Raw genomic sequence first — 26960 nt, forward strand, 5'->3', positions numbered from 1 at the left:
CCAGGGTGGGGTAGAGAGGGTGCTACTGGTTGACTGGTACAAAGAGGTTCTAAATACTGCTTAATACTCTACAATGAGCAAGCCTGAAACAACCTACTTGTTTAGTCCAATATATCAATAAGATTGAGATTAAGAATTTAGAATAAGCCAGGCATGGTGGCACACACCTTTAATCACAGCACCTGGGAGGTATAGATAGGAGGATCACCATGGGTTTGAGGTTCCCCTGAGACTACATAGTGAATTCCAGGTCAGCCTGAGCTAGAGAAAGACCCTACCTCGAAAAACAAACAAAAAAAAATGTACAGGGGGCTAGAGAGATGGCTCAGCAGCTAAGGCACTTGCCTGCAAAGCCTAACAACCTAAATTTGATTCCCCAGTACCCACATAAAGCCAGATGCACAGTGGTGCATGCATCTGGAGTTCATTTGCAGTAACTGGAAGCCCTGGCGTGCCCATTCTATCTCTTTCCTCTCTAGTTCTATTTGCAAAAAAAAAAAAAAAAACAGGGGCTGAAGAGATGGCTTAACACTTAAGGTGTTTGCCTGCAAAGCCAGAGGACCTTGGTTCAATTCCCCAGGACCCACATAAGCCAGATGCACAAGGGGGTGCATGCGTCTGGACTTTGCAGTGGCTGGAGGCCCTGGTGCACCCATTCTCTCTCTCCCTCTCTCTGCCTCTTCCTCTCTCTCAAATAAATAAGTAAAGTTTAAAAAAAAAAAAAAAAAGAATGTAGTGTAAACTGGACCTGCTGGTACATGTGGAAGTCTCAGCACTTCAGGAAGCTAAAGCAGGAACGTGGAGAGTTCAAGACCATTCTGGGCTAAGTAACAAGACTCTATGTCAAACAGAAACTGAAGGAAAAACAAAACAAAGCAGAAAAGGAGTCCCTAGTGTATCCCAGCCATTAGAAAAGTAAGCTGCCCTGTGGGACTTCGTGGTGTAGGACGCTGGTACTGTAGCCCCCAGCCCTGGCACCAGGCCTTCTTGGAAGTAGGCATGCGGGCATTGGTGACAGCTGGTACTCCTGGCAGAATGAGGTTGTAAAGGAACAGAGCTTTACCTCGACCATCGGATGTTCACACTTTCTCCTGCCACCATGCACAGCAGCCTGGCTGTGTCACCCTCAGGCACTGTCACAGCAGGGGGCAGCCCTGTGATTGTCAGCTCCCCTGGGACACGTGGAGGAGACACTGTCAGCTACTAACATAAGCCCTGCTCCACCACCCAAGTACCACTTGTCCTCAAAGGCCACGGCCCCACTCGGCCACCCTCAACACTGCCGCCTTACCCAGAACTCTGAGCTGAACCCAACGCTGGTCTCTGTCCTGCCCATTAAAAGCAACACAGGTGTAGAAGCCACCGTCTTCCACAGCCACTCGGCTGATGACCAGAGAGCCATCAGGCTGCAGCTGGTGTCTGGGGACCAAGCAGAGTCATTTATCTCCAGTCCAAGTGGGAGCCCAGCCCGAGACCCAGAGAGGCAAGAGTGAGAGAAAGGGCTGAGGACCCTAGTATGCAAGGAAGTCCACCCACATGACTGTGGGCCTCAGCCCCTCACATGGCCTGGCTGCTACCTGGCTTTTAAACCCAACGACAAGTCGTTCCATGTTTTCTGATACAAAACACTTTGGGCCAGGTATCATGGCTCACACCTGTAATGCCAGCACTTGGAAGGCTGAGGCAGGAGGATTGCTATAATAAGTCTGACGTCAACTTTGGGTTACATAGTGAGCTTCAGGGCTACAGTATGAAACCCTGTTCCAAAAATCAAAACCAGTTTGGGTTTGGCTTCTAGTTTTTTGCCACACTTGAGATAATGGAGCTCCTGTGTGTAAAATGGGGAGAAACGAGCACCTGCTTTTGCGTCTGGATTCTACAACAGAGAACAAGCCTCACACTGGGCATGCGGTAAACGTCAGCACATGGGACTTAGCTCCATCTCCTCCCTCACAGCCTCGTGCTTCTGTCCATCAACCACACTCCGGAAAAGCCCAGGAGCCCTGAGACCCTGGAGTCCTGCTCAGACCTCAGTGTGTGTGTGTGTGGGGGGGGGCTATAGGCAGGGCAGGAGAGGGGCTGAAAGAACCTGGAAGAAGAAACAGGCTGCCCATCTCTCTGCCACTCAATGGTGGGAGGAGGGAAGCCTTCGGTATGGCAGGTCAACCGGATCCGCTGACCTAGACTGGCGTCCACCACCCCAGGCTGGGTCCGGTCCATACGCAGCCTGTAAAACAAGCCACCCACAGCTATGGGGGGGGGGCTCCTGCTGTTCTTTCCTCTCTTTTCCCATGGGGCCCTCTGCATGAGCCCCCTCTCCAACCAGGTCCTGAGTTCCGGGCCCATAGGACTGCACCACTCCCAAAGGCTTACAGGCAAGGGGTTCCCTTCCTCCCAAAGAGGCCCACCTCAGAGAATCCTGTACAGGTCCGGTCATGGTGCCCCACCTACTGAGATCATGGACCCCCAGAGAATCTGAGCTGTTACCTGGTGGCAGGCCGAAGGTGTGAGGAAGAGGCTGCCCCCTGGCCCCCGGCATCAGCCCCTATTACGCCAGAATCCAGAGGACCATGGCCTGGACCCCTGGTCTGAGGGAAGTGCCTTGGCTCGGTTCCAGGCAGCATCGCCACGTCTCCTCCTGCCAGAAGGCCAGAGAAAGCTGTGAGAAGGGAGTGGACGGAAGCAGGGCTATGAAAGACATGGGAAGAAACTAAGGCCACAGGGTGGTCACAGTCGCCAGGAGGGAGAGGAGGCCCATGTGAGTACTTGGGTCCCTCTAATATGGGGCGGGCTGCCCAGGTCTTCCTCCCAAGCCCACCCTACGACCCGTGAAATTCCAGGGGTGGGTGGGATGGGCACGGAGACCTGTGATGCGAAGCTGGATCTCCTCTGGGAGATGGCCCGGCCTGTGGCTGCCACAGCTATAGACACCAGCGTCCTCTGCCCGCACAGGGTGGATGATCAGGGAGCCATCTGGCTGCAGCTGGTGCCTGAATGGGGCAAGGGCAGGGGTCCATGTGCGCTCTGGGTTCCAGAGAGCAATGAGGAGTCCTCCCTGAGTGCTCCTACCAGAGAGGCCACAGCCCCCCGCAACACTTCTGGGCCCCTGCACACTCCTGAGCCGGAGGAAGACAAGGGGCCTCTGCGGCAGAAGACGTCCCACACGCACAGGCGACAGGACCAGCCCTGTTATACTCACCTTTCAGAGGAGACTGGCCGGCCATCTTTCTGCCACCCAGCCTGGAATTCCAGGGAGGCGTCACTGGGACAGAAGAGCTGCACCAACTGTCCTACGGCTGTCTGCACCAGGGAGGCCTCGGAGCCTGCCAAGCTAATCCTGGAGGGGTGAGAGGTGACGGTCTGCCTCCTGACTCGGGCAAGGCCAGGGACCACCTCTTGTCTTAAGTACTTGCACGGCCAGAGTGGCATGTACACCAAACTCCAGAAGCCTGGGGACGCGGGGCTTGAGCCTTCCCGGCTTCCCGCCACAAGGCCAAGGCATCGCCCCTCAAGCAGCTCTACAACAGCAGCGAGGAGCACGGCGAGCCCAGGGCATGCGAGCAGGCTGAAGAGCGACCGCACAGGCCAATCGCACGTGGGGACCGACCGACCGACAGGCCTGACCGCCCGCAGCAAACTCTTTGTGCTCTGTGCTGTCTCATTTCCCCGGCTCCTTCACGAATGCAGCCCAATCCGAAAGGCAATGAAAACAGAACCCACACCAAACCAAGGAAATATTGAGGGCTGCAAAGAACGTCACCATTTTACAGGTCAAGAATCTGAGGCTCTGGGCTGGAGAGATGGTTTAGAGGTTAAGGCGCCAGCCTGCAAAGCCAAAGGCCTAGGTTCTATTCCCAGGGACCTACATAAGCCAAAAGCACAAGGTGGCGCATTCGTCTGGAGATCATTTGCAGTAGTTACAGGCCCTGGCGTGCCCATTCTCTATCTGCCTCTCTCTCTCCTCTTTCTCTCTCTCTCTCTCTCTCTCTTCTTTCTATGCCTCTCGCAAATAAATAAATTTTAAAAAATTTCTTTTGTTTTCTTGAGATAGGGTCTCACTCTAGCCCAGGGTGACCTGGAATTCACTCTGGAGGCTCAGGCTGGCCTTGAATTCATGGTGATCCTCCTACCTCTGCTTCCTATGGGCTGGGATTAAAGGCATGTGACACCATGCCCAGCCAAATAAAATATTCATTTTTTTAAAAGAGATTTTTATTTACTTATTTATTTGAGAAAGAGAAAGAGAGAGAGAGAGAGAGAATGGGTGTGCCAGGGCCTCCAGCCACTGCAAAGGAACCCCAGATGCATGTGTCCCTTTGTGCAACTGGCTTACGTGGGTCCTGGAGAGTCGAACCAGGATCCTTTGGCTTTGCAGGCAAATGCTTTAACAGCTAAACCATCTCTCCAGCCTTATTTTTTTTTTAATTTTTATTTATTTATTTGAGAGTGACAGATAGAGAGAGAATGGGCACGCCAGGGCCTCCAGCCACTGCAAACGAGCTCCAGATGCGTGCATCCCCTTGTGCATCTGGCTAATGTGGCTCCTGGGGAATCGAGCCTCGAACCAGGGTCCTTAGGCTTCACAAGCAAGGGCTTAACCACTAAGCCATCTCTCCAGCCCCCACCCCCTTCTTTTAAATATATTTTAATTATTTATTTATTTGAGAGAGGAAAAGAGAGCAAATAAAATATTCTTTAGAAAAGAATCTGATGAAGCCGGGCCTTTAATCCCAGCATGCCTTTAATCCCAGCACTCGGAAGGCAGAGGTAAGGAGGATTGTCATGAGTTCAAGGCCACTCTGAGACAACATAGTGAATTCCAGATCAGCCTGAGCTAGAGTGAGACCCTACCTCGAACCCTCCCCACCTCAAAAAAAAAAAAAAAAAGAATCTGATGCTCTGAGCCCTCGGGAGGCGGAGGTGGGAGAATCACGGTGAGTTTGAAGCCAGCCTGGATCCTCAAAATGAGTTCCAGGTCAGCCTGGGGCTAGATTGGGAACCTGCTTCAGAAAAGAGAGAGAGGAAATAAGCGGAGAAGCCAGAAGTCAGAGAAGCTAGGTGGCTTGCCAAAGGTCTTGAAGCCAGCAAGCTCTGCCAGGTAGATAGGCCTGGGGCATGCTGGCAAGGCCCGAGGGAGCGAACCCAGGAACTGTTGTCTCGGCCTGCACCTCCAGGGTCTCACGTCCCTCCTCTCTAGAGCTGGACGGTGCAGGGCCCAGGGCTGTCCGAGGTCAGAAGTTAGAGATGGGAGGGGGCAGCTGACCTCAGAGTTTTAGCTCCAATGGACTCAGCCCTCACCCTGGCATCCCATCCTCCACCAGGGAAAGATGGGCCTTACCTGTGGGAGTTGCTGTACGAGGGTGGCACTGGCCGCCCAGCATCTTCACCCAGTCCAGGGACTCCGGGTCTCAGCTCCTGGCCCCCAGGCCGGGCTCCAAAGGCTCCAGTGTGGGCTGCCTCCGCCGGCCTAGGCTCTTGTTCTCTCCACCAGGGACCTCCAGAAGGCGAAGGCAGTCTGGGCACTGTGGCCCCGGTCCTATGCCAGCCAGGCTCTGGCTGGCCCCCAGGACCACCGTGGCTACCATCTGTGTGAACGTGGTGGCCAGAGGCTCCGGGCTCCGGATGACGGGGCTCCTGGTGCCCTCGGCAGCTGCTCATGCACTCCTGTTCTGAGGCGAAGTTATTGGCATTGCCATGGCAACCACCATACCAGAAGCGGTTACACTGACCCACAGAGGCCACGAAGTACCAGCGGGCGGCCCAGTCTGTACAGGAGCCGTGGGCGCTGGGCAGCAGGCACCCCACCGGGTAGGCTGTGGAGCAGGAATGGAACACCTCACCCAAGTGGACAATGGCCTCTGACTTGAGGGCCACACTTGTCCCGGTTTGTGGAACATGGTTATACCCCAGCCAGGATCCCTAACCTGACCCTAGAGACAAAGGCTGCTCCCAGGATCTGTGCACTGCTCATATCTAGAGGCCTCAGAAACCTTCATCCACACAAAGCTAGAGGCCCCAGGAGGACAGGGCCAGAGCTCCCCGAATGGGCTCCCACGTGCCTCTGGCAGCCTAGATCCCCTGGGGCATGTACACAGACCAGCCACAGCTTGGCCTTGCTCTGCCCACCACCAAGTGGCTGTGACCATACCTAGCAGGGTCCCGTCCTGGTCCTCTAGACCCTGCCCAAGCCACCAGCCTGCCCATCCTCGGGGCCCCGCTGGTCAGCACGTCCTACTCCATCACTCCACATTCCCGTGTTACCACAGGTACCCATCCAGGTGCCTAGCCTCCTGCAGAGCCCTGGCCACCAGCCCCTCTGGCTTTGGACATAGTCCCATGATGGTCCCTGGGAAGTTCCAGTCCTCCTGTGCTCCAGTCTCAGTGATCTCCCATTTAACCTTCCCTTCTGGAAGACTTGGCTGCTACTGCTCCACTCATACCCCAAGCAGGGGCAGGACACGGGCCCCACCCAGCACTGACCACTCTGGCCTTGTCCTCCAGGACACAGAATAGTCCCTGTTTTGTTTTGAGACAGGGTCTCATGTATCCCAGGCTGCCCTCAAACTTGCTATGTAGCCAAGGATAACCCTGAACTTCTGATTCTCTTGCCTCCACTTCTGGAGAGCTGGGATTACCAATGTGCACCACCACACCCGGTTTCTGAAGTGCTAGGAGCAAAACCCAGGGCTTTCCTGCATGGTAGCGAGGCATGCTGCCAACCAAGCTACATCCCCAGCCTTGGACCTTCTTTTCACTTGGGATCGCCACTCCCCAGGCAGCTAAAATGACTCAAGTACAAGCAGTCTCGGATGCAAGATCAAGCCAGCACCACCTTCTGCCCTGGCATCTAGTGGGCACTCAAGTATTGTCAGGGGGGAAGGGTCAGTGAGCCAAGCAGGAAAGCTTGTGGTGGGAAGAACTCAATGGGGGGGGGGGGAGGGCTGGAGCGCTGGTTTAGTGGTTCAGGAGCTTGCCTGCAAAACCACAGGACCCAGGTTTGATTCCCCAGGACCCATGTAAGCCAGATGCACAAGGTGGTGCATGTGTCTGGTTTCCAGCAGCTGGAGGCCCTGGCATGCCCATTCATTCTCTCTCTCTCCCTCCCTCTTTAAAAAAAAAAAAAGAGAAAAAAGAAAAAAAAAATAACTCAATGGGACCAGAGCTCACCCCCCAGAAGGATGAGAAGGGGGACTCCACTCACGGTAGCTGGGCTTGCCCACGCATCCTTCTCCAAGCGGACCAGCTGCAGAGGCCACATCGTCATAACAACAGCCGAACCGAGAGGCACGACACTCACCAGGCTCGCTCTGTTCGGCCTGGGGCTGGTGAGCTTTGGAGGCCTGGAGAGGAGACCCAGGGATTGGAAGGTTGGGAAGAGGTGTGGCTCTGGGTGGGCAGTGTGGGCTGCCTGGATGAAGACAGCAGGAAGGGGGACGGAACAAAACGGGGGGTTGAGGGCGGGGGAGATCAGACGCCAACAGAATGCAGGAGGAGGAGGAGGACAGGCCTCGGCTTAGCCCGGCTCCTTCCCGGGGGCCAAAGCTACAAAGATCCTGGGTCAGGTGCCACTGAGCCCACTCCGTGTTTGGATTTCTTTCTTTCTTTTTTTTTTTTTTTGGTTTTTCGAGGTAGGGTCTCACTCTAGCCCAGGCTGACCTGGAATTCACTACACAGTCTCAGGGCGGCGATCCTCGCTCCTCTGCCTCCCCAGTGCTGGGATTAAAGGCGTGCGCCGCCACGCCCGGCAGTGTTTGGATTTCTGCTATGTGAGTGGGACACTTACCCTGGAAGCCACTGCCCTGGACCCTGGCCTGCTCCCAGACTTGTCACCACCATGAGACCTGGCGCAGCCGGCCTGCTGGGGCCCCTCAGCCATAGACACCCCATCAGGGCAGCACCCATACCTAGAGAGAAAACAGGCAGCCCCCTGAGCGCTGAGCTCTGACCCGGCCCTTTCAGGGGCCCTGGTGCCCGAACCAGTGAGAGTCTGAGGCCACCTGTAGGAGGCGCTGCCCGGGCGAGGGAGAACACGGATCCAGATAGGTGCTGCTCCTTGGGTGAGCATGCCACTCTGCCAGCCCCATGCCCCGCTCACATCCAAGACCACACAGTCTGGGATGCTTAGACTAAACCCTGGAGTCCTGCTCCTGAGTCTCCCTTCTCAGGCAGGAATTCCAGCCCCACAGTCCATCGTTAGCTCCATGTTTTTCCTCTCTCAACCTGCCCAGGAGGAAGCACTGTCCTCAACTCACCTGCTGTGCTGACACGAGGCCCCAGCTAGGGGACAACCTTGCCACTGTGGCCCAAGAGATGGTGTGTGGCCATCAGGACAGCACCCGTGAGGGCTGTGTCTGCAGTCACGGGCCCCTGAGTGGTACCTCGGGGGCGGCCTGTACGGGGGCTGCTGTAGTGGGGGGTCCTGGCCGGGAGGTAACTGGGGGCCCTGGTTCACTCTGGAGTTACTCTGGATCCATGGTCTCTCCTCAGCTGCTCTCCGCTGGTCTCTAGGGTCTAGAAGGGAGGAACAAGGCACAGTAAAGCACCTACCTCCCCTTTACCCTCCACTAATATCCACTTTGGGGGCTAGCTTAGGGGTTAAGGCATTTGCCTGCAAAGCCAAAGTGACAGGGCCCTGCGATCAGGACCAGCTTCTCACCTGAGGCTGGGGCCACCCTAGGGCCTAAAGGCATCCTGTGGTCCCTGGGGTGAGTGTGTGAGTCCTGCAGGCTGGGGACCTCTGCGGGAACCAGGAAACAAATGTGCAGAGCAGAGCCAGCAGTAAGGAGACAAGGAGATAAAATTAGCACCTCAACTACATGCAACAAAAAAGTTGCCAGCGAGGCATGGTGACACACGCCTTTATCACCCGGCACGTGGGAGGCAGAAGTAGGAGGATTGCCATGAGGCCAAAGTCAACGTGGACTACAGAGTAAGTTCCAGGTCAGCCTGGACTAGAATGAGACTCTGTCTCAAAAAAAATGTTGGGGCTGGAGAGAATGGTTACGTCACTTGCCTGCCCCAGTACTCACGTAAAGCCAAATGCACAAAAGGGCACAGGCATCTGGAATCCATTTGCAGTGGCTGGAGGCCCTAGTGTGCTCATTCCCTCTGTCTCTCTCTCTCTGCTCGCAAATAAATTAAGAATGTTGCCAAGACTGTGCTCATTGGCTGGGTATTTGTTTATTTGTAAGCAGAGGGAGAGACAGAACAAGTGTGGGAATGGGTGCCCCAGAGCCTCTTGCCACTGCTAGTAAACTCCCCACGCAGGCATCGTTGTGCATCTGACTTTGTGTAGGTACTGGGGAATTGAACCCAGGCCATTAGCCTTTGTAAGCAAGCCCCTTTGACCACTGGGCATTCTCTCCAGCCCCTCCCTGGTTGGCTGTTTTTTTATTGGGGGCAGGGAACAGACTGACAGAGAGAGAGAGAGAATATGGGTGTGTAAGGGCTTCCTGCCACTGCAAACAAACTCCAAATACACGCATCACTTTGTGTATCTGGCTTTATATGGGAAGCGGGGAATTGAACCTGGGCCATCAGGCTTTCCAAGCAAAGTGCCTTTAACTGCTGAGCCATCTCTCCGGCCCCAAGCGTTTTTTTCTTTTCGAGGTAGGGTCTCACTTTAGCCCAGGCTGACCTGGAATTCACTATGGAGTCTCAGGGTGGCCTCAAACTCATGGCAATCCTCCTACCTCGGCCTCCCTAGTGCTAAGATTAAAGGAGTGTGCCACCACACCTGGCGAGCCACAAGCTTTTTGTGGGGAACAGGGTCTCACTTTGAAGCCCAGGTTGGCCCTCACTGTGTAGCCCAGGCTAGGTTTAAGTTCCCCAAAATACTCCTGCCTCAACCCTCCCAGTGCTAAAATTACACGTGTGCACCACCATGCATGGCTCAAACGTGTCAGCTTTCCTACATGTTTGAAATTTTTTATTATCTTACCATGTTGGATGACAACGTGGTAAAACCAGTCCAACTCATTCTGTCATTAGAATAGGTGACTTGTGCTGGGCGTGGTGGCATACGCCTTTAATCCCAGGAGGCAGAGGTAAGAGGATCACTATGAGTTCAAGGCCACCCTGAGACTACAGAGTGAATTCCAGGTCAGCCTGGGCTAGAGTGAGACCCTATCTTGCGGGGAGGAGACGTGGTGGTGCATGCCTTTAATCACAGCACTCACACAGAGTGAATTCCAGGTCAACCTGGGCTAGACTGAGACCCTACTTTGAAAAAAAAAAAAGTATGTGACTTGAGGCTGCAGACCCTCTCAGCTGGTTTAGCACTTGTCCAGCAGGCACTAGGCCATGGGTTTGATCCCCAACAACTCCCCCAACCAGATAAAAAAAAAAAAAAAGAGGATCTTTTTGGTTTTGTTTTGTTTTTCAATGTAGGGTCTCACTCTGGTCCAGGCTGACCTGGAATTCACTATGTAGTCTCAGGGTGGCCTCAAACTCAAGGTGATCCTCTTACTTCTGCCTCCCAAGTGCTGGGATCAAAGGCGTGAGCCACAACCATGCCTGGCTAAAATGAGGGATTTTTAAGATGGCATATAGTAAACAACCTCAATAAAGTCATTGGATTTTTCATTTTAAATGCTGGTTTATTTGCTTGTTTGTTTTGGCTTTTCGAGGTAGCGTCTCACTCTAGCTCAGGCTAACCTGGAATTCTCTATGTAGTCTCAGGGTGGCCTCGAACTCATGGTGACACCTGGCTGGAAAAATAGATTTTTAAGAAATGAGGCAGAGCCGGGTGTGGTGGCGCACGCCTTTAATCCCAGCACTCGGGAGGCAGAGGTAGAAGGCTTGCCATGAGTTCGAGGCCACCCTGAGACTACAGAGTGATTTCCAGGTCAGCCTGAGCTAGAGTGAGACTCTACCTCAAAAAAAATAAAAAATACAAAAAAGAGGGTTTCTGGGGAGAGGGCTCACGTAAAGCCAGACATACAAAGTGGCCAGTGCATCTGGAGTTTGTTTGCATTGGCTACAGATCCTGGCTCACATGCGTGTGTTCTCTCTCTTGCTCTCTGAACGCAAATAAATACGAAAATATTTTTTAGAAAGATGGGTAGAGTGGGCCTCTAATCCCAGCACTGGGGAGGCAGAGGTAGAAGAATCGCTTTGAGTTCAAGGGCGCCCTGAGACTATAGAGTGAATTCCAGGTCAGCCTGAGCTAAAGTGAGACCCTACCTCAATAAAATAAAATAGGTAGAAGCCAGGCATGGTGGTGCACACCTTTCATCCCAGCACTCAGGAGGCAGAGATAGGAGGATCAATGTGAGTTTGAGGCCAGGCTGAGACTACATGGTGAATTCCAGGTCAGCCTGGGCTAGAGTAAAATCCTACCTCAGGAAAAAAAAAAAAGAAGAAAAAGAAAAAGAAAAAAGGAGCAGGAATAGGAGGTCATGGACCTAACCCTCAAAGAAACATAGCTAGCAGGCCTAACAAGCTGATATCCAACCATACAACACTAAGGGTGACACAGAAGTGACAATATTTGGGTTAGAGGAACTTCTGAGAGCAGGAAGGAAGGGCTGGCTTGTGAGGTTTTGTAGGTGGACTTGGCTATGGCCAAGGCTCCAGGAGACAGAGGTGGGAGAAGAGTGGGCAGGGAGGGGGCATCTCACAAGCAAAGATCCGGAAGCACCCTGCAGGCTGGTAGCGAGGAGGGGAGAATGGGTCCTCACCCTGAGGAAGATGGCAGGGCTGCCTGTTACAAGGCTCCACCTCCGCAGGCTTCGACTGCTGCAGGCCCCCGCAGTGGCCAGGTGGCCTGATGGCACAGACGACCTGTCGCCTCCGAGTGCCCGAGCCGCAGCTTTTGGAGCACTGGGGGCCCAGGGTGGAAGTGGGAAGAGAAGACCCTGAGTCTGGAAGCGCTCAGCGGAGGATGCTTGCTGGCAGCCCCTATCCGACTTGAGGACCGTCATGTGCGTCACCACCCATCCAAGGCCAGAGGAAGCGGGGCTGGACAGCAGGTGTGGGCAAAGGGACAAGCACTCACCAGGCCCCAGGCGCTGGCGTGCCAGGGCTGTTCCCGGAGGAGGGGGCAGGCCTCGCGCACACAGGCCTCAGTGAGGGACGGCTGGTCTTCCAAGGAGCACGCCACAGCCGGGAGCAGAGTCCCATCCTCACCCCGGCAGGTGACGCTCCTCCTCCTGATGCCAGCACCACAAGTGGCAGAGCACTGCAAGGGACCAGCTATCTGCAGGCGCTCCCGCCCTTGGAGCCATGCCAGCTAGGGCACGGAGGGCAGACGGCACCCTGTCCCAGTCCTTGGTGCAGAGGCCGGGTCACTCTTGTGAGGCCACACCGCCTGATCATGGTGGCTGACACCAGGCTGAGGGACATTGCCACACCCCTTTATTTGCAACTTGAGCACACGCAGGTGCTGTAAGAAAATGCCAACCCCTCCCTCACCCCCAAGCACCAAGCCCACCCATGTATTCAACCCAACACAAAGCCTTGCCCACCAGGCCTTGGGACAGAGTCCTGGAGCAGGGGTCTAGAATCTGCATCTAGTCCCAGCCTTGGCCACAGCTTCTAAGACAGACAGCTAGGCTTCCTAACCTCCCCACCTGGGAATTTCCACAGCACAGGACAAGCCTCCCAGGCCCCAAATCCAGCTTTTGGACCCAGACAGAAGCTCACCTCTCCCCAGTGTCCCGCACTCCAGGCCGCGCAGGGCCGCAGGTTGCAAGCCTGTGTCGCAGGGGGCTTCCTGGGCAGCCCAGCACACTGGGCGTCCTCAGTGGCCTCCTGGTCACCGGCCCCATCTGAGGACACGCAGTAGACAGAACGGGACTGGGAGCCGCCCCCGCAGGATGCTGAGCACGGCGCCCATGGCCCTGCCTTCCAGCTGAGGAAGAGTGGGAACCAGTAAAGCTGGCCTTGGTGCTGCAGCGTCTCCGCCCAGAGTGGACTGAGGACCTCACACCAACTGTGTCACCCTCCGAGCAGGTGGTGCCAAAAAGCTCTGCACGGACACCATGACCCTGTGGGCATCCCCCTCCCCTGGCTCACTGACCATCTAAATCTGAGGGGGCCCCATACACCTGAGTGTCTGGCTGCTGCCTCTCAGCTCTGTCTGGACTCCCCCTTTCTCCTTCTCATCGCATCCCGGCACCCCAGCCAGACCCCATTCCTCTGTGGGTCCCACCTTTGATGGGCACGTCTCCTGAGGGGGCTGCATGGCCCATGTGCACAAAGGCCCTTTCGGGCAAGGATGCAAGGACCAGAGGAAAGGCCAGCCCCCAGCATACCTGGCGAAATCAAGCCCACCCACCCCACAAGGCCGGGAGGGTGGAAGGACCAGCAGCAGGCCTGTGGGAAGCTGTGGGCCGCCCATTCCCTGTTGCCACACACTTGCTGGGCCCCAGCACAGGGCCACGCTCCGGGCCCGTGCCAGAAAGAGATCCTTTGCACACGAACAAAGGCATTGCCAATGCTGACAAGCCCTTTGGATAGATCCCTGCCTCACCCTTTGGAATCTACCTCCCCAAGCCCCATGGGATGAGTCTGGGACTCTGGTACTGTCCCCAACCTCCCGTTACCAGCCCAGGCATTCATTCCCAGTAATGTGAAGCGCCCAGGCCTGGAGAGAACAGCCCTGAGCCTCAGGCTCAGATCACTCCCCTGTCGCCCCCCGCCGACAACTGCCATCTGCCACAGCCACCATTATAGAGAGCCCTGAGTGCTTTCCTCGCCCAAGTCCTTTGGTTTATACCTAAGGCGGCTTAGGCGACACCCCCTCCTTCCCACCCAAGGTCTTGGGCTCCCCCACAGGGGAAGGAGCTGGCAAAGCCTCACCGCTTCGTCCGAGGGCAAGGATGAGAGTTGCAGGGTTGGCGGTGAGCCGGCCGAGGTTGGCGCTGGCACATGTGGTCTGGGTAGGCCTCGTTGTCCATGGTGCAGAATACCAGGCGAGTCTGGTGACCTGCCAAGAAGGCAGCCACAAAGGGCCACAGGCCTGTCAACACTGCAAATGCGCTCATGGGGCCAGACACTTCCTGGACTAGGTCCACAGCTCAATCGGATTAAGCCTTCAGTGAGCCTGGGAGGCAGACCCCACCATCATCCCAAATTTAACAGCGGACGCTGAGGCTCAGAGAGGCTTAGGCGTGACGACAGACCCCCGTCTGGCATGTGGTCACCAGCCCCACCCTCCAAAGGGGATGTGCAGCCCCTCTGGAAAGCAGGGCTCAGCTCAGATTGCCGTCCTCCATGGGGGTCCCCAGGCGCCCACGTTTCTCTAAGGTGATGGAGCTGTTGTCAAGGAGGCGTGCCCCTGGCTGCGGGGCTGCCTTGAAGGCAGGGCTATGCTCAAGCTGGCCTCTGTGCCTCCAGCCTTGCCACTCCTCCCGGGCCCCTGGGCCTCACCTCCACCACACTGGGCGCTGCAGTCGCCCCAGGAGCTGTGGCTCCAGCGGGAGGCGCGGCCGGGCTCGGTCAGAGGCAGGTAGTACTGGTAGTGCACGCCCGCGCTGGGCTCCTGGCTGATGAGCTGCGCGGCAGGCAGGGTCGCCGCTGAGCTCCCGCCCAGGGGGCCCGGGGGCCCGGGGGCGGCCTCCCAGGCCAGTGCGGGCCCCCCACAGCCCCGCTCACCTCGATGACCAGGGGCTCTGAGGTGGGGCCCCGTGCCAAGAGCTGCTCAGGGGCCAGGTCCCCCTCGGCACCCCGATCATACTGCAGGATGGTGCTGGCCACCGGCAGGGCCTGGGCCTCCTCTATGGTCCAGTGCCCATTCAGGTAGTACTCGCCTCGGACGCTCTTCACGGCTGCGGGGACCCAGCCTCATCAGCCACGGGCGGGACAGCAGGGACCCTCCCCAACCACCACCACCCCCCCCCCCGGGGGTGGCCCAGCCCTCACCCAGGAAATTCCTGCTGGCAGCAGCCTCCTCGATGCGGATGCTGGTGGCCCCCACGGGAACGATGAAGATCTGGTTATAGCCTGGTGGGGACAAAGGTTCAGGTGGGCTGCTTAGGACAGTGGTCTTGGCGGAGGAACTACTTTTACCAAGGCCAGAGGGGTGGGAAGGCCCTGGGCACCCAGAGCAGCGTGGGGCTGAGAAGGGAGGAAGAAAGGAATCCAGCTATTGGCACTGTGAGATTGAACTGATCAAGTGGATGAGAGTCTCAACTAAGGTGGGCACATGCGATGATGGGCCACTTGTCCCCAAGCCTTGGCCATAGAAAGAAACATGCAAGCAGAGGCAGACAACAGACCCTGGCAGAACTGTCTACAGTCTCCTTCGGGGACCCTCACCTCTACTGAGATCACTGGCATCAAAGGTGCCCGTGACAGCGTAGCAGGTCGAGCCGTCACCCCCACACTGCAGACACTTGTCCTCCTGCTTGGATGAGTCAAGCTTGTGGTCACAGCCAACGACCTGCCAGGGAGGAGGGACAAGGGAGAAGGGGTGAGCAGGATCCCAGCTCCAATGCTCAAGGTAGGACAGGCATGCTCAGGACCCAACTGCTCAGCAGCAAGCCAGGGGCATCCACTTAGCTGTCTTTCTTTCTTTCTTTCTTTCTTTCTTTCTTTTTAATTTTTAAATTTTTATTAACATTTTCCATGATTATAAAAAAATATCCCATGGTAATTCCCTCCCCCCCAACTTTCCTCTTTGAAATTCCATTCTCCATCATATTACCTCCCCATCTCAATCATTGTACTTACATATATACAATACCAACCTATTAAGTACCCTCCTCCCTTCCTTTTAGCTGTCTTTCTTAAACCCATCCGGAATCCTGGTAACCATGCCTTGTTTCCTTTGAAGGCCACTTTTTCCCTCACCCCCAGAAGAGTATGGACAGAGCTACCCAAATGTAGGTGTGGGCAAACCAAAGCATTATTCCCCCTTCCTTCCTTAGAGAGTGGTTCAGGTGAGCCCCAACGGCAAGAAAGGTCAAAGACCGGCCCAAGATGCTGGGACTCCTGGGAGGCACCAAGCCGGTGTGGCAGACCTGTCACCTCTCATGAGATGAGCTGAATGGGTCTGTCATTAACCCAGAGGCGAGGAAAACATACAGGGAGGAGGGAGATTCAGGTAACATGATCCAAGCACCTGACTCCATCTCTTCACCTTTGCTTTGGGCTTGGCCTGGGTCAGTGTTAGCTGGATTCCTGTAACATGCCACCCAGAGTTTCTTTTCTTTCTTTCCTTGTTTTTTTTTTTTTTTTTTTTTTTTTTGGTTTTTTGAGATAGGGTCTCACTCTAGCCCTGGCTAACCTGGAATTCACTATGTAGTCTCAGGGTGGTCTCGAACTCATGGCAATCCTCCTACTTCTGCCTCCCGAGTGCTGGGATTAAAGGCATGCGCCACCATGCCTGGCTTCTTTTCTTTATTTTTTTCTAGGTAGGTTCTCACTCTAGCCCAGGCTGACCTGGAACTCACTACGTAGTCTCAGGCTGGTTGCAAACTCAGAGTGATCCTCCTACCTCTGCCTCCTGGTGCTGGGATTAAACACGTGCACCCCCATAACCAGTCGGAGTAAAGCTAGGGGGCAGAGGGCAGCTACCTGGGAACGAGGCTTGGTGTACTTATAACTTAGACATCAAGTTCATGACGGCCACTCAGTCCTGTTGTGCCGACAGCTGTCACAAGAGAGGGTGACAGTTGTCACAAGAACCCAGTCTACTTGAAGGCAGACCAGTGACATAACTCACCCGGCAGCTGCCATCCACACAGACGTCCCGTTTGCCAGGCTCACAGGGGGTCCCGTCCACCACGGCCTCTCTGTGCTTGTAGTAGAAATTTTCCCCCCTGGGAATGCAGTTCAGCTCACACTTGTTGGGGGCTGGGTAGACAAGGGAAGGAAAGCTAAGACCCTGGAGCAAGAGATTGTCCAGCAGCAGCAGCAGCAGCAGCAGCAGAGAAGCACAGGCAAGGAGTCAGGAGCCCACACGTGTCTGAGAGAAAAGGTTCTTACAGCAGCTCCCCAGGCAGCACAGAATCCCACCCCAAACCAGGCCTTCTCCCTGAATCTGCTGCTCGTCTGGAGACCAAGTCAAAGAACAATCTTCAAGTAAGGAAAATGCCCTACTTGTTCCTTAACGGTTATTAGCAGCATGTCATGCGCGTCGACCGTGCAGCTAAAATGTCGGTTAGACGCTTGCATGAGAAGGGGTCGTTACTACATGAGCATATGTGGAGAAGACAGTGTGAAAGGCTTAGGAGAAAATATTAACAGTCTGAGTTCGAGGCCACCCAGAGACTACATAGTGAATGCCAGGTCAGCCTGAGCTACAGTGAAACCCTACCTCGGAAAACCAAAAACATAAAAATTAAAAAAAAAAAAAAATACTAACAGTGGGGCTGGAGACATGGCTTGGCTTTTAAGGCGCTTGCTTACCTGTGAAGCCTAAGGACCCAGGTTTGATTCCCCAGTACCCACTAAGCCAGATGCACAAAGTGGTACATGCATATGGGGTTTGTTTACAGTGGCTAGAGGCCCTGGTGTGCTCAATCTCTTTCTCTATCTATCTATCTGCCTCTTTCTCTCACTCTCTCAAATAGATAGATTTTGTTTGTTGTTTTTGTTTTTCAAGGCAGTGTCTCAATAGCCCAGGCTGACCTGGAATTCACTATGTAATCTCAGGGTGGCCTTGAACTCATGGTGATCTACCTACCTCTGCCTCCCAAGTGCTGGGACTAAAGGCGTGTGCCACCACACTTGGCTCCTTCCCCCCTTTTAAAAATATTATTTATGAGCCATATGTGGTGGTACACACCTTTAATCCCAGCATTTAGGAGGCAGAGATAGGAGGATCACTTTGAGTTCGAGATCACCCTGAGACTACATAGAGAATTCCAGGTCAGTCTGGGCTAGAGTGAGACCCTAACTTGAAAAAAACAAAACAAAACAAGAAAAAATATATATATATACATATATATATAATATATATATATACATATTATTTATGGGTATGGAGAAATGGCTTAGCAGCTAAGGCATTTGTCTGAAAAGCCAAAGGACGGACATAAGCCAGATGCACAAGGTGGTACATGCATCTTCAGTTCGTTTGCAATGGCTGGAGGCCATTCTCTCTCTTTCTCTTTCCTTGTCTTTCTTTCAAATAAATAAATAAAAATAAAATGTTTTTAAAATATATTATTTATGGGCCAGGCATGGTGGCGCACATAATCCCAGCACTCAGGATGCAGAGGTAGGAGGATTTTACATATATATATATATATATATATATATATATATATATATATATATATATATAATTATTTATGGGGCAGGAGAGATGGCTTAGCTGTTAAGGTGCTTGCCTGCAAAAATCAAAGGACCCAGGTTTGAGATTTCCAGTACCTACATAAACCAGATGCACAAAGTAGCATATGTAATCTGGGATTCCTTTGCAATGGTTGGAGGCCCTGGCATACCCATTCTCTCTTTCTGTCTATATGTCTCTCTCAAATAATTAATTAATTTATAAAATTAAAAAAAAAAGAAATCTGTGTATGTGTAGAGTTTCCAGGGGTCATTTGCAGTGTGCAATGTAAACTAACAACCAGGCCCGGCATGGTGGCGCACGCCTTTAATCCCAGCACTCGGGAGGCAGAGGTAGGAGGATTGCCATGAGTTCAAGGCCACCCTGAGATGACAGAGTTAATTCCAGGTCAGCCTGGACCAGAGTGAGACCCTACCTCGAAAAATCAAAAAAAAAAAAAAAAAAAATTAACGACTGCCACACAATGCAGCGTTCTACAGACCAGGTGCAGGGGATGTGACTGTGCCTGGCAGTCCCTGTCGCAGTTTGCTCCAAGGGCCACAAACCCTGCCCACCACCCCCTCACCCCCCATCCCCATACAGCAGGAGACAGGCTTCAGATCACAGGCTGGAAAAAAAAAAAAAAAAAGCCAGGGTTCGAAACAGAATAGTCACACCAATGCCGGAAAGATGGAGAGATGGTTAAGGCATTTGCCTGAAAAGCCCAAGGAACCAGGTTCGATTCCCCAGGACCCACGTTAGCCAGATGCACAAGGTGGCGCATGCCTCTGGAGTTCGTTTGCAGTGGCTGGAGGCCCTGGCGCGCCCATTCTCTCTCTCTCCCACTTTCTCGCTCATAAATAAATAGGCGCTTACCTCCGTAGTAGGGCAGCCAGCTGTAGCGCCCGCCCTGGAAGTCGGCGCCGTCGAACTCTGCGCACTGCTCGGCTCGGAAGTCCCGCGCGGCCTCGGGGCAGCTCTGCAGAACGGAGCAGAGCGTGAGGCTCCGGGGGCTCGGGGGAGGTGCGGGTCCTGTCGCATCCGTCCTCTATCTCTGTGCCTCGGAGCCCCAGGGTCCCGAGCCCGGAGAGAGGACGCCCCCGCCCCAGAGCCCCGGTGCGCCCCTCGGATGCGCGCGGGGGACCCGGCGGGGCGCAGGGCTTTACCTCGGTGCGGCAGGTGCGGTGGCTGCGCGCGGGGCCCACGCAGCTGGCGCCTCCGTCTCTCCTGTGGGACGAGAGCACCGGCAAGACCCCCAACGTCCCCGCCCCCTCCTGGGCTCTCCTTGCGGAGCTCCCTGGAGAGCCTGCCTGGGCCAGACGCGTTGGGAAGGCGAGGACATAGATCCCCTTGGGTGGGTGTCATCAGCCGGTGTGTGTGCCCTCGGAGAAGCGGCTCAGGAACCTGACTGTGTTCTGTCTAACTGGGACCACTCTGCTTCCTCGGGGAGACCCCACTTCTGTCCTTGGAGCCAAGATGTAATATCTCCCCACCTGTGAGATTAATCTGCAGCCTAAACCAAAGCATAGGTGTTGCACGCCTTTAATTCCAGCACTCATGAGGCAGAGGTAGGAGGATTGCCGTGAGTTCGAGGCCACCCTGAGACTCCATAGTGAATTCCAGGTCAGCCTGGGCTAGAGTGAGACCCTAGGTAGTCTTGGAGTGCGTGTATGGGTGGGGGAGGGTCAAGCAGGGTGTGTGGCTGTGTAGCTGAGATCTTGAATTTCTGATCCTCCTGCCTCCACCTTCTGAGTGCACCACCAAGCCTGGTTTATGTGGTGCTCAGGCTCCAACCCAGTAAACACTCACTAGACAGCATCCCCAGCCCAGGATCTCCCAACAACCCAGGTTCTCAGGCAATTCACAAATTCACAAAACCACCAGCCAGAGACACCTCATTACCTGTCTCTGTACCCCATGCCCTCTCCGGAACGCATCACACACAGCGCGGAGAGCACAGTGAATTCTTAATGAACCACATGAATGTAGGGGAGAGAGGGAATATGTATACTTGGCAAGGCAGCTAGAATTCACAGGAACCAGCCTGCCGGCTGAGGGTGATGCCACGTGCCAGGCACTGACTACATAGGGGCCCAGGGGCTCACGGTAGGCTGGGGTGTTGGAACGAGAAGGCGAGGAGATGGGAAATAGTTCATTTTCAAATAGTTTGTTTTCCTGTATGCACCGATGCTCTTCCAGAATGAAACTGTCCTGCAGGGACCCAGGCTTCCCTACACCTGCCCTCTTTCAACCTGCTGGTGGGTTCTAGTTTCTCCTACCTCTGCGAATAGCAGGGTCGCTCCCGGAAGCTGATGCCCACTCCACAGGTGCGGCTGCAGGGGCTCCATTCACCCCAGGGGCCCCAGGTGTCACCCTGGAGCCTCACATTGAGAGCCTGCGGGAGACATGATCAGGCAGTAAGTCAGGGTCGCCAGGCCCTCTGCCTAAACACACTCCCCTACCAGTTCAAGGAGCCAGGACCAGTAACACTGCCAGGCACGCCAAAGCATTCCTTCACTAGCAAATCAGCAGGAGCTCCGGCAGCTGGGAAGTCTGCAGCTACAGGGGGCCAGAGGCGTTTGTGGGTCAACAGTGATGTGGGGAGGGGTCGGTTAAGCGCTTGCCTGTGAAGCCTAAGGACCCCGGTTTGAGGCTCAATTACCCAGGTCCCACGTTAGCCAGATGCACAAGGGGGCACACACATCTGGAGTTCGTTTGCAATGGCTGGAGGCCCTGGTGGGTCCATTCTCTCTCTCTCTCTACCTCTTTCTCTGTTCGGTTCTCAAATAAATAAATAAAAAATATTTTTAAAAAAAGAAGAAGGGAAGCTGGGCTTGGTGGCTCACACCTTTAATCTCAGCACTTGGGGGGCATAGGTAGGATGATCACCAGGAGTTTGAGACCACCCTGAGAATAGTGAATTCCAGAAGAAGAAGGAGGAGGAGGAGAAAGAGGAGGAATAAAAGAAAGAAAGAACACCACAATGGTGGTGGGGGGAGAGGCACCCTAATGCATGATTCTGAGTCCACCATCTATCTTAACCTAGCCATTGGCAAAGCAGTAACCACCATGCCCTGAGCTCCTACTGTTTGCCAGGCATGGTGGGGAACCTGCCAAGTGTGTGTGTGTGTGTGGGCAATGGTATTCTTCCCTGAACATATGTCATGCCCAGTGCAGAGGCTGTCTTGAGGTGTCTGAAGACATTTACTTGAATGCAGTTCAGGACCCAAGGCAGACATGTAATGAGCGGAGAGATGGGGGCAAGTCCTCAGATCCATGGGGCTCTATCTTGAGCACAGGGAATGTCACCCCCAGACAGCACAGTGCTCCAGTGGAAAAACCACACCTTGTGCCTGCTTCTGCTCTGTGTGCAACCTCACTTCCAGAAGTTTCTGTAGCTCTGTTCTGTTTCACTAGGAACTTAATTTTATCCTTTGTGAGGGGAGGGGAGATTGTAATCTTCCTGCTAATTGGTGGTAGAGACTCCCAGGGGTACCCCAATATCCACCCTTCTTTCTCCCATCGTGAAAGCTTGGTCTCTAGCTCAGTACCGGTCTGTTTTCTGCAGCTAACTATGGATTAACTACGGTGGCTCCGGCCGGCACCAGGTTCTCATCAAGTGTTGGGCAGCGGTGTCTACAGTCTTCTGGAAAGAGAACGTGCATGGGCATCTGTCCTCGGCTTCCTGGCTCACTCCTCTCTGCTGGCTAGAAAGCAGATGTGATGGCTGGAGTTGGGACAACCTTTTGGACTGTGAAGTGACTTGCGAATGAAAGGTTCAAATTATGAAACAAATCTAGAAGGATCCTAGCATCTGGAGGACTTTTGCTATGGAACTGCCCTGAACTTCTGACCCTCTGTTTTTTTATTTTTTTTTTAACATTTTTTGTTTGTTTTTATTTATTTGAAAGTGACAAACAAAGAGGCAGATACAGAGAGAGAGAGAATGGGCGCACCAGGGCTTCCAGCCACTGCAAATGAACTCCAGATGCGTGCGCCCCCTTGTGCATCTGGCTAACGTGGGTCCTGGGGAATCTAGCCTTGAACCAGGGTCCTTAGGCTTCATAGGCAAGCGCTTAACCGCTAAGGCATCTCTCCAGCACCACTCCCCGGGTTTTATATGAGAAAAAGATCAAGTCCCCTGTGTTGGAAGACTGCTATTTGAGACAACTCAGCGGGAGTGTGATCTTAATGAGGTGACATCTTACAGCTGGCGTCAGATGTCCACATGGTATGCACACATTCTCTCATCTAATCTTCACAACAACCTGATGGGCCCTGCTGCTTAGGTAGAATGGCACAGAGAAGAAGCCACAGAGTGGGAAGAGGGCGGGTCACCACACTCCAAGCCCCTGGGGCTCATCCTGGGGCTGTGCCACCCCCCCCCCCCGCATGGGGGAGGGAAGCTAAATAAGACACTGATCCTAAAGAGCTAGACATGGGTCCAGCTTGACTTTGCAGTCTGCAGGCAGGCAGATGACATGTTGCAAACCTGTCCCATTTGCTGGAAGGGGACCTTAGGGCGTCACCACATAAGAATCCTCCTGGCGTGGTGGCGCATGCCTTTAATCCCAGCACTCGGGAGGTAGAGGTAGGAGGATCGCTGTGGGTTTGAGGCCACCCTGAGACCACATAGTGAATTCCAGGTCAGCCTGAGAGCTAGAGTGAAACCCTAACTTGGAAAATAAATAAATAAATAAATAAAACACTTAGGAAAATATCACTCCCATTCTTTAGAGAAAGAGGTTAGGTGTGAATGAGGAAAAGCAAGTTCTTCTCCAGCTGGCAGCCTCAAAATTTGTCAACTTGAGGGAAGAGGGGTCTTTGTTGATCTAGTGACCCTTTTTTTTTTTTTTTGTCTTTTCATTTTTCAAGGTAGGGTCTTGCTCTAGTCCAGGCTGACCTGGAATCCACTATGTAGTCTCAGGGTGGCTTGGCTTTGAACTCATGGTGATCTTTCTACCTCTGCTTCCCATGTGCTGGGATTAAGGGCATGCACCACCACACCCAGTTTTTTTTCTTTTTTAAATATTTTATTTTTATTTATTTATTTGAGACAGTCAATGAGGCAGAGAAAGAGAGAAAGAATGGGTGCACCAGGGCCTCCAGCCACTGCAAACAAACTCTGGATGCACGCACCACCTTGTGCAGCTGGCTTACTTGGGTCCTGGAGAACTGAACCAAGGTCTTTTGACTTTGCAGGCAAGCACCTTAACCACTAAGCCGGCTCTCCAGGCCACCCTTGTTTCTTAACAGCGCACAGCTCTGAGGCAGAGTGAACTACACTAAACTTGCTAAGGGGCACGCAAACCCAAGGCTCAACCGGGCACACCAAAGGTTTTGCCTGTCTCTTGAAAAGTGCCCACCCCTTCAGTTGTAGACAGAGCAGAACCTCCAAGCTTTCCAAACCAGTGAACCAAAATGCCCCAGTACTCTCGCAGTGAAGTGGAGACTGGTTTTACTTGGACCAAGTTTCTGTTGTGGAGTGGAGCTATTTGTTGTGTGGTGAGGGTGGGGTGGGAGTGAGGGTGATTTTCCAGGCTGGATTCTGGCCCACAGGCCTTCCTCAAGCCTCATCACCACCAGGGAAAAGCCAGGAGGCAGCGCTTGGGGACCACTGTCCTGTGATGCTGCTGTCCCTCACTTTGCCCATGGCCCATTTGTTGCTGATGTGACCCCTTAATGCAACCCCTGAAAACAGCCCAGACCTCTGGTGTGGCCACAGCAGTGAGTGTGTCCTGGCCTTGCAGCCACCTTGGGCTCTGAGGATGAAGTCGGGGACTGGCCTTGAGTGTGGGGTTCTCTAGAGCTCCCTCACCAGATGTCTTACAAACACCCCCATTTCCTGAGCCCAACACTTATGAGGTGGCTGCAGGTACCTGCTGGTGCCTTGAGGAGCCCTGGTTTGTGAGCCTGAGCCCCTCACGATGTGGGGCACCTCTACACACAGACACACGCACGCACGCACGCGCACTCAGTCACCAGCATTTTGTTCCCCATAATTACCCAAACTGCGAGCTGAGCTGCAAGGTGTTGTGAAGCCAGGAGCTGACACAGCCCCGCCCCGCCCCGGGCCTGTCTCTGCCTGCCTGGCGCCGCTCCCAGCACCCCATCCTCGCTCCCGTCGGGAACCGCTCAGAGCCCCCCCTTTCCTGCACGTGTCCAGGAGGATCAGCTGCCTGCTGTGCATGGGGACGGGTGTGGGGAGCAAAAAGACAGAGGCAGGACAGGTGACCGCGGAGGTCAGGGAAGGCCCTGGGCACTGTCCCTGAAGTGATCAGCGTCCACGGTCCTCCTGCCATCCACCTGAACCACAAATGGAGGCCCTGAGCTGTGAGTCAGGGCCACACCCCTCTAGCACACAGAGCCCAGTTCCGTCTGGGGGGCTCATATACCGTATGTAGTAGGGGGAGGGACCGAGGCTGACTGTGGTCTGTACTGTATTGTGGGCTCTTCAGGACTGCTCACTGCCCACCATGACCACCACCCTCTGCCTGCCCTTACCTTCCACTCACCTCTTCACAGAGGCAGCATCAAACCCGCCCTCCCTGGGTCAGCAGTCCTTGCTCTTTATTTTTATTTATTTCTTTATTTTGAGGCAGGCACAGCAGACTGCCTTTTTTTTTTTTTTTTTTTTTTTTTTATGTGCGTTTGTATGAGAATGAGAGAGAGAGAGAAAAAAAATACTGGTGCTCCAGGGCCTCCGGCCACTGCAATTGAACTCCAGACGTGTGCGCCCCCTTGCGCCCATGTGTGACTTTGCATGCTTGCGTCACTGTCTGGCTTATATGGGACATGGAGAGTCCCTAGGCTTTGCAGGCAAGCACCTTAACTTCTATGCCATCTCTCCAGCCCAGTCCTGGCTCTTTGTCACCTGGGTCTGTCTTACAGGGGTGGGGTTTCCCCTGTTCTCCCTCTGTTCTGCTCAGCACCTCACTCTCCTCCCCAGAGGTGAGAACATTCCCTGTGTATCCTTAGACCCAGATAAGTTTTCCAAGGAGCCCTGTCCTTTGGACTCCTTAAGGAAACAGCTACCGGTTGGCCTCCTGTGTCCACTCTCTAGTTTTACATTAAAATGGTAGCCATTTGCCACCTATGGCTATTTAAATTAATTAAACCTAAATCAATGCTAAAAGTTCCTCAATTACACAAGACACATGTCAAGAGTCAGGAGCCCCGTGGACCCCCAGTGAGCTTCCTGCTAGATGGTAGAGACATTCTCACCATCTGGAAGGTTCTGCAGGACAGTCCTACTTAGGAACTATTCCCCAGGGCAAAGGACAGGACAGGCATGTCACACTTCTAGGCCCAAATAGGCCAGCTGAGGAGCAGCCTGTTGCAGGCTGGTAGAGGGTGTCTGGGCTTACCATGTTTCCCCATTGGTCTTGCCTTTGTAAAGTGGGTGTGGGCAGTAAGGTCTGGAACTTAGCTAGGGCCCCAGTGAAGTTACCCACCACCTTCTAAAGGAAGAATTCGGTGGCAAGTTGTCATTTCTGCAAACTGCTGCTTGACCGTTAATTCTAGGCACCCTGGTGGCCAGACCTTCACGGTGCCACTCCCTTCAGAAGGGGCTGGAGGGCGGTACGCTCCTCTTATGCCCTCTTCCTGGCATTGCCCTTCTCCTGGAGGTCTCGCTGCCACTGGAGAGATGCATCCTGTCTCCTCATCTCACCCCTGCTCCCCAGTCCAGGGACCTCCTAGGGCAGGGCAGGCCTTGGCGGGGCGGGGCGGGGCTGCACTCACCAAGGACTGGCGCACATCAGCCAGCAGCAGCAGCGACAGAAGCAGCAGCAACCGCATGTCAGCCTGTGGGAGAGGCCGCAGGTTAGAGCCGGTGGGGCAGAGGCCAGGGCACCACCTTCCATCACCACAGCTAGCCAGAGGACTGGCACCGGGTGTGTGTGTGTGTGTGTGTGTGTGTGTGTGTGTTAGAGAGAGAGAGAGAGAGAGAGAGAGAGACCCTCCCTCTACCCACAGTTGACCAGGAGACCCTCACAGAGACCTCTGGGTACACAACAGAGATCATATCATGCATCCAGCAACTCGCACACACGGGAGAGAAAGCTCCTTTCTGCAATTGACAGAAGCTCAGGAACCACTTGTACCGGAGGAGAAGAAAAAAGAACACAATTAAAAATACTGCTACGTTGTTGAAAAGTGGAATTCAAAACCAAATTACCGGATTTACTGTGCTAGATTTAACAAAGACTCCTCCCCAGGGCTGGAGAGACGGCTTAGCCACTAAGGTGCCTGCGTGCAAAGCCTAAGGATCCAGGTTCGATTTCCGGGTACCCATGTAAGCGAGATGCACAAGGTAGCATGTACGTCTAGAGTTCATTTGCAGCGGCTAGTGCCCTGGTGTGCCCATTCTCTCCATTCCCTCTCTCTGCCTCTCTGTCTCTCTCTCTCTCTCAAATAAGTAAATCTTTTTTTAATTTCAAAAAGAAAAAGCCAGGTTGGAGAGATGGCTTAGCAGTTAAGGTGCTTGCCTGCAAAGCCAAAGGATCCCAGTTGGATTCTTCAGGATCTACATAAACCAGATGCACAAGGGGGTACATATATCTGGAGTTCGTTTGCAGTGGCTGGAGGCCCTGGTGTGCCCATTCTCTCTCTCTCTCCCTCTCTCTCTTTGCCTCTTTCTCTCAAGTAAATACATTAAAAAATTTTATATATATATATATATATGTATATATATATATATATATATATTGTTTGTTGTTGTTGTTGTTTTGTTTTT

General features: G+C 53.9%; 1 protein-coding gene across 1 annotated transcript in view; it reads right to left on the reverse strand.

Annotated features, from left to right (window-relative positions):
* The window catches only part of Papln (papilin, proteoglycan like sulfated glycoprotein), a 30545-nt gene extending 4519 nt beyond the window's left edge, over window positions 1–26026 (reverse strand). Inside the window, exons 1-24 of the mRNA XM_045154069.1 lie at window positions 25967–26026; window positions 20503–20618; window positions 19390–19450; window positions 19100–19202; window positions 16670–16800; window positions 15262–15385; window positions 14866–14946; window positions 14599–14771; window positions 14374–14497; window positions 13804–13930; window positions 12646–12853; window positions 11999–12181; window positions 11682–11823; window positions 8657–8737; window positions 8253–8511; window positions 7784–7904; window positions 7202–7340; window positions 5339–5813; window positions 3200–3337; window positions 2866–2990; window positions 2488–2638; window positions 2090–2227; window positions 1292–1419; window positions 1064–1172 (exon numbers count right to left, since the gene is read on the reverse strand). Coding sequence (XP_045010004.1) covers window positions 1064–1172; window positions 1292–1419; window positions 2090–2227; window positions 2488–2638; window positions 2866–2990; window positions 3200–3337; window positions 5339–5813; window positions 7202–7340; window positions 7784–7904; window positions 8253–8511; window positions 8657–8737; window positions 11682–11823; window positions 11999–12181; window positions 12646–12853; window positions 13804–13930; window positions 14374–14497; window positions 14599–14771; window positions 14866–14946; window positions 15262–15385; window positions 16670–16800; window positions 19100–19202; window positions 19390–19450; window positions 20503–20618; window positions 25967–26023 — 3494 coding nt within the window. The 5' untranslated portion in view covers window positions 26024–26026. The remainder of the gene's footprint in view (window positions 1–1063; window positions 1173–1291; window positions 1420–2089; window positions 2228–2487; window positions 2639–2865; window positions 2991–3199; window positions 3338–5338; window positions 5814–7201; window positions 7341–7783; window positions 7905–8252; window positions 8512–8656; window positions 8738–11681; window positions 11824–11998; window positions 12182–12645; window positions 12854–13803; window positions 13931–14373; window positions 14498–14598; window positions 14772–14865; window positions 14947–15261; window positions 15386–16669; window positions 16801–19099; window positions 19203–19389; window positions 19451–20502; window positions 20619–25966) is intronic.
* Window positions 26027–26960: the final 934 nt, after the last annotated feature.

Source organism: Jaculus jaculus, chromosome 7 (genome assembly GCF_020740685.1).
Source record: "Jaculus jaculus isolate mJacJac1 chromosome 7, mJacJac1.mat.Y.cur, whole genome shotgun sequence".
Taxonomy (NCBI): Eukaryota; Metazoa; Chordata; class Mammalia; order Rodentia; family Dipodidae; genus Jaculus; species Jaculus jaculus.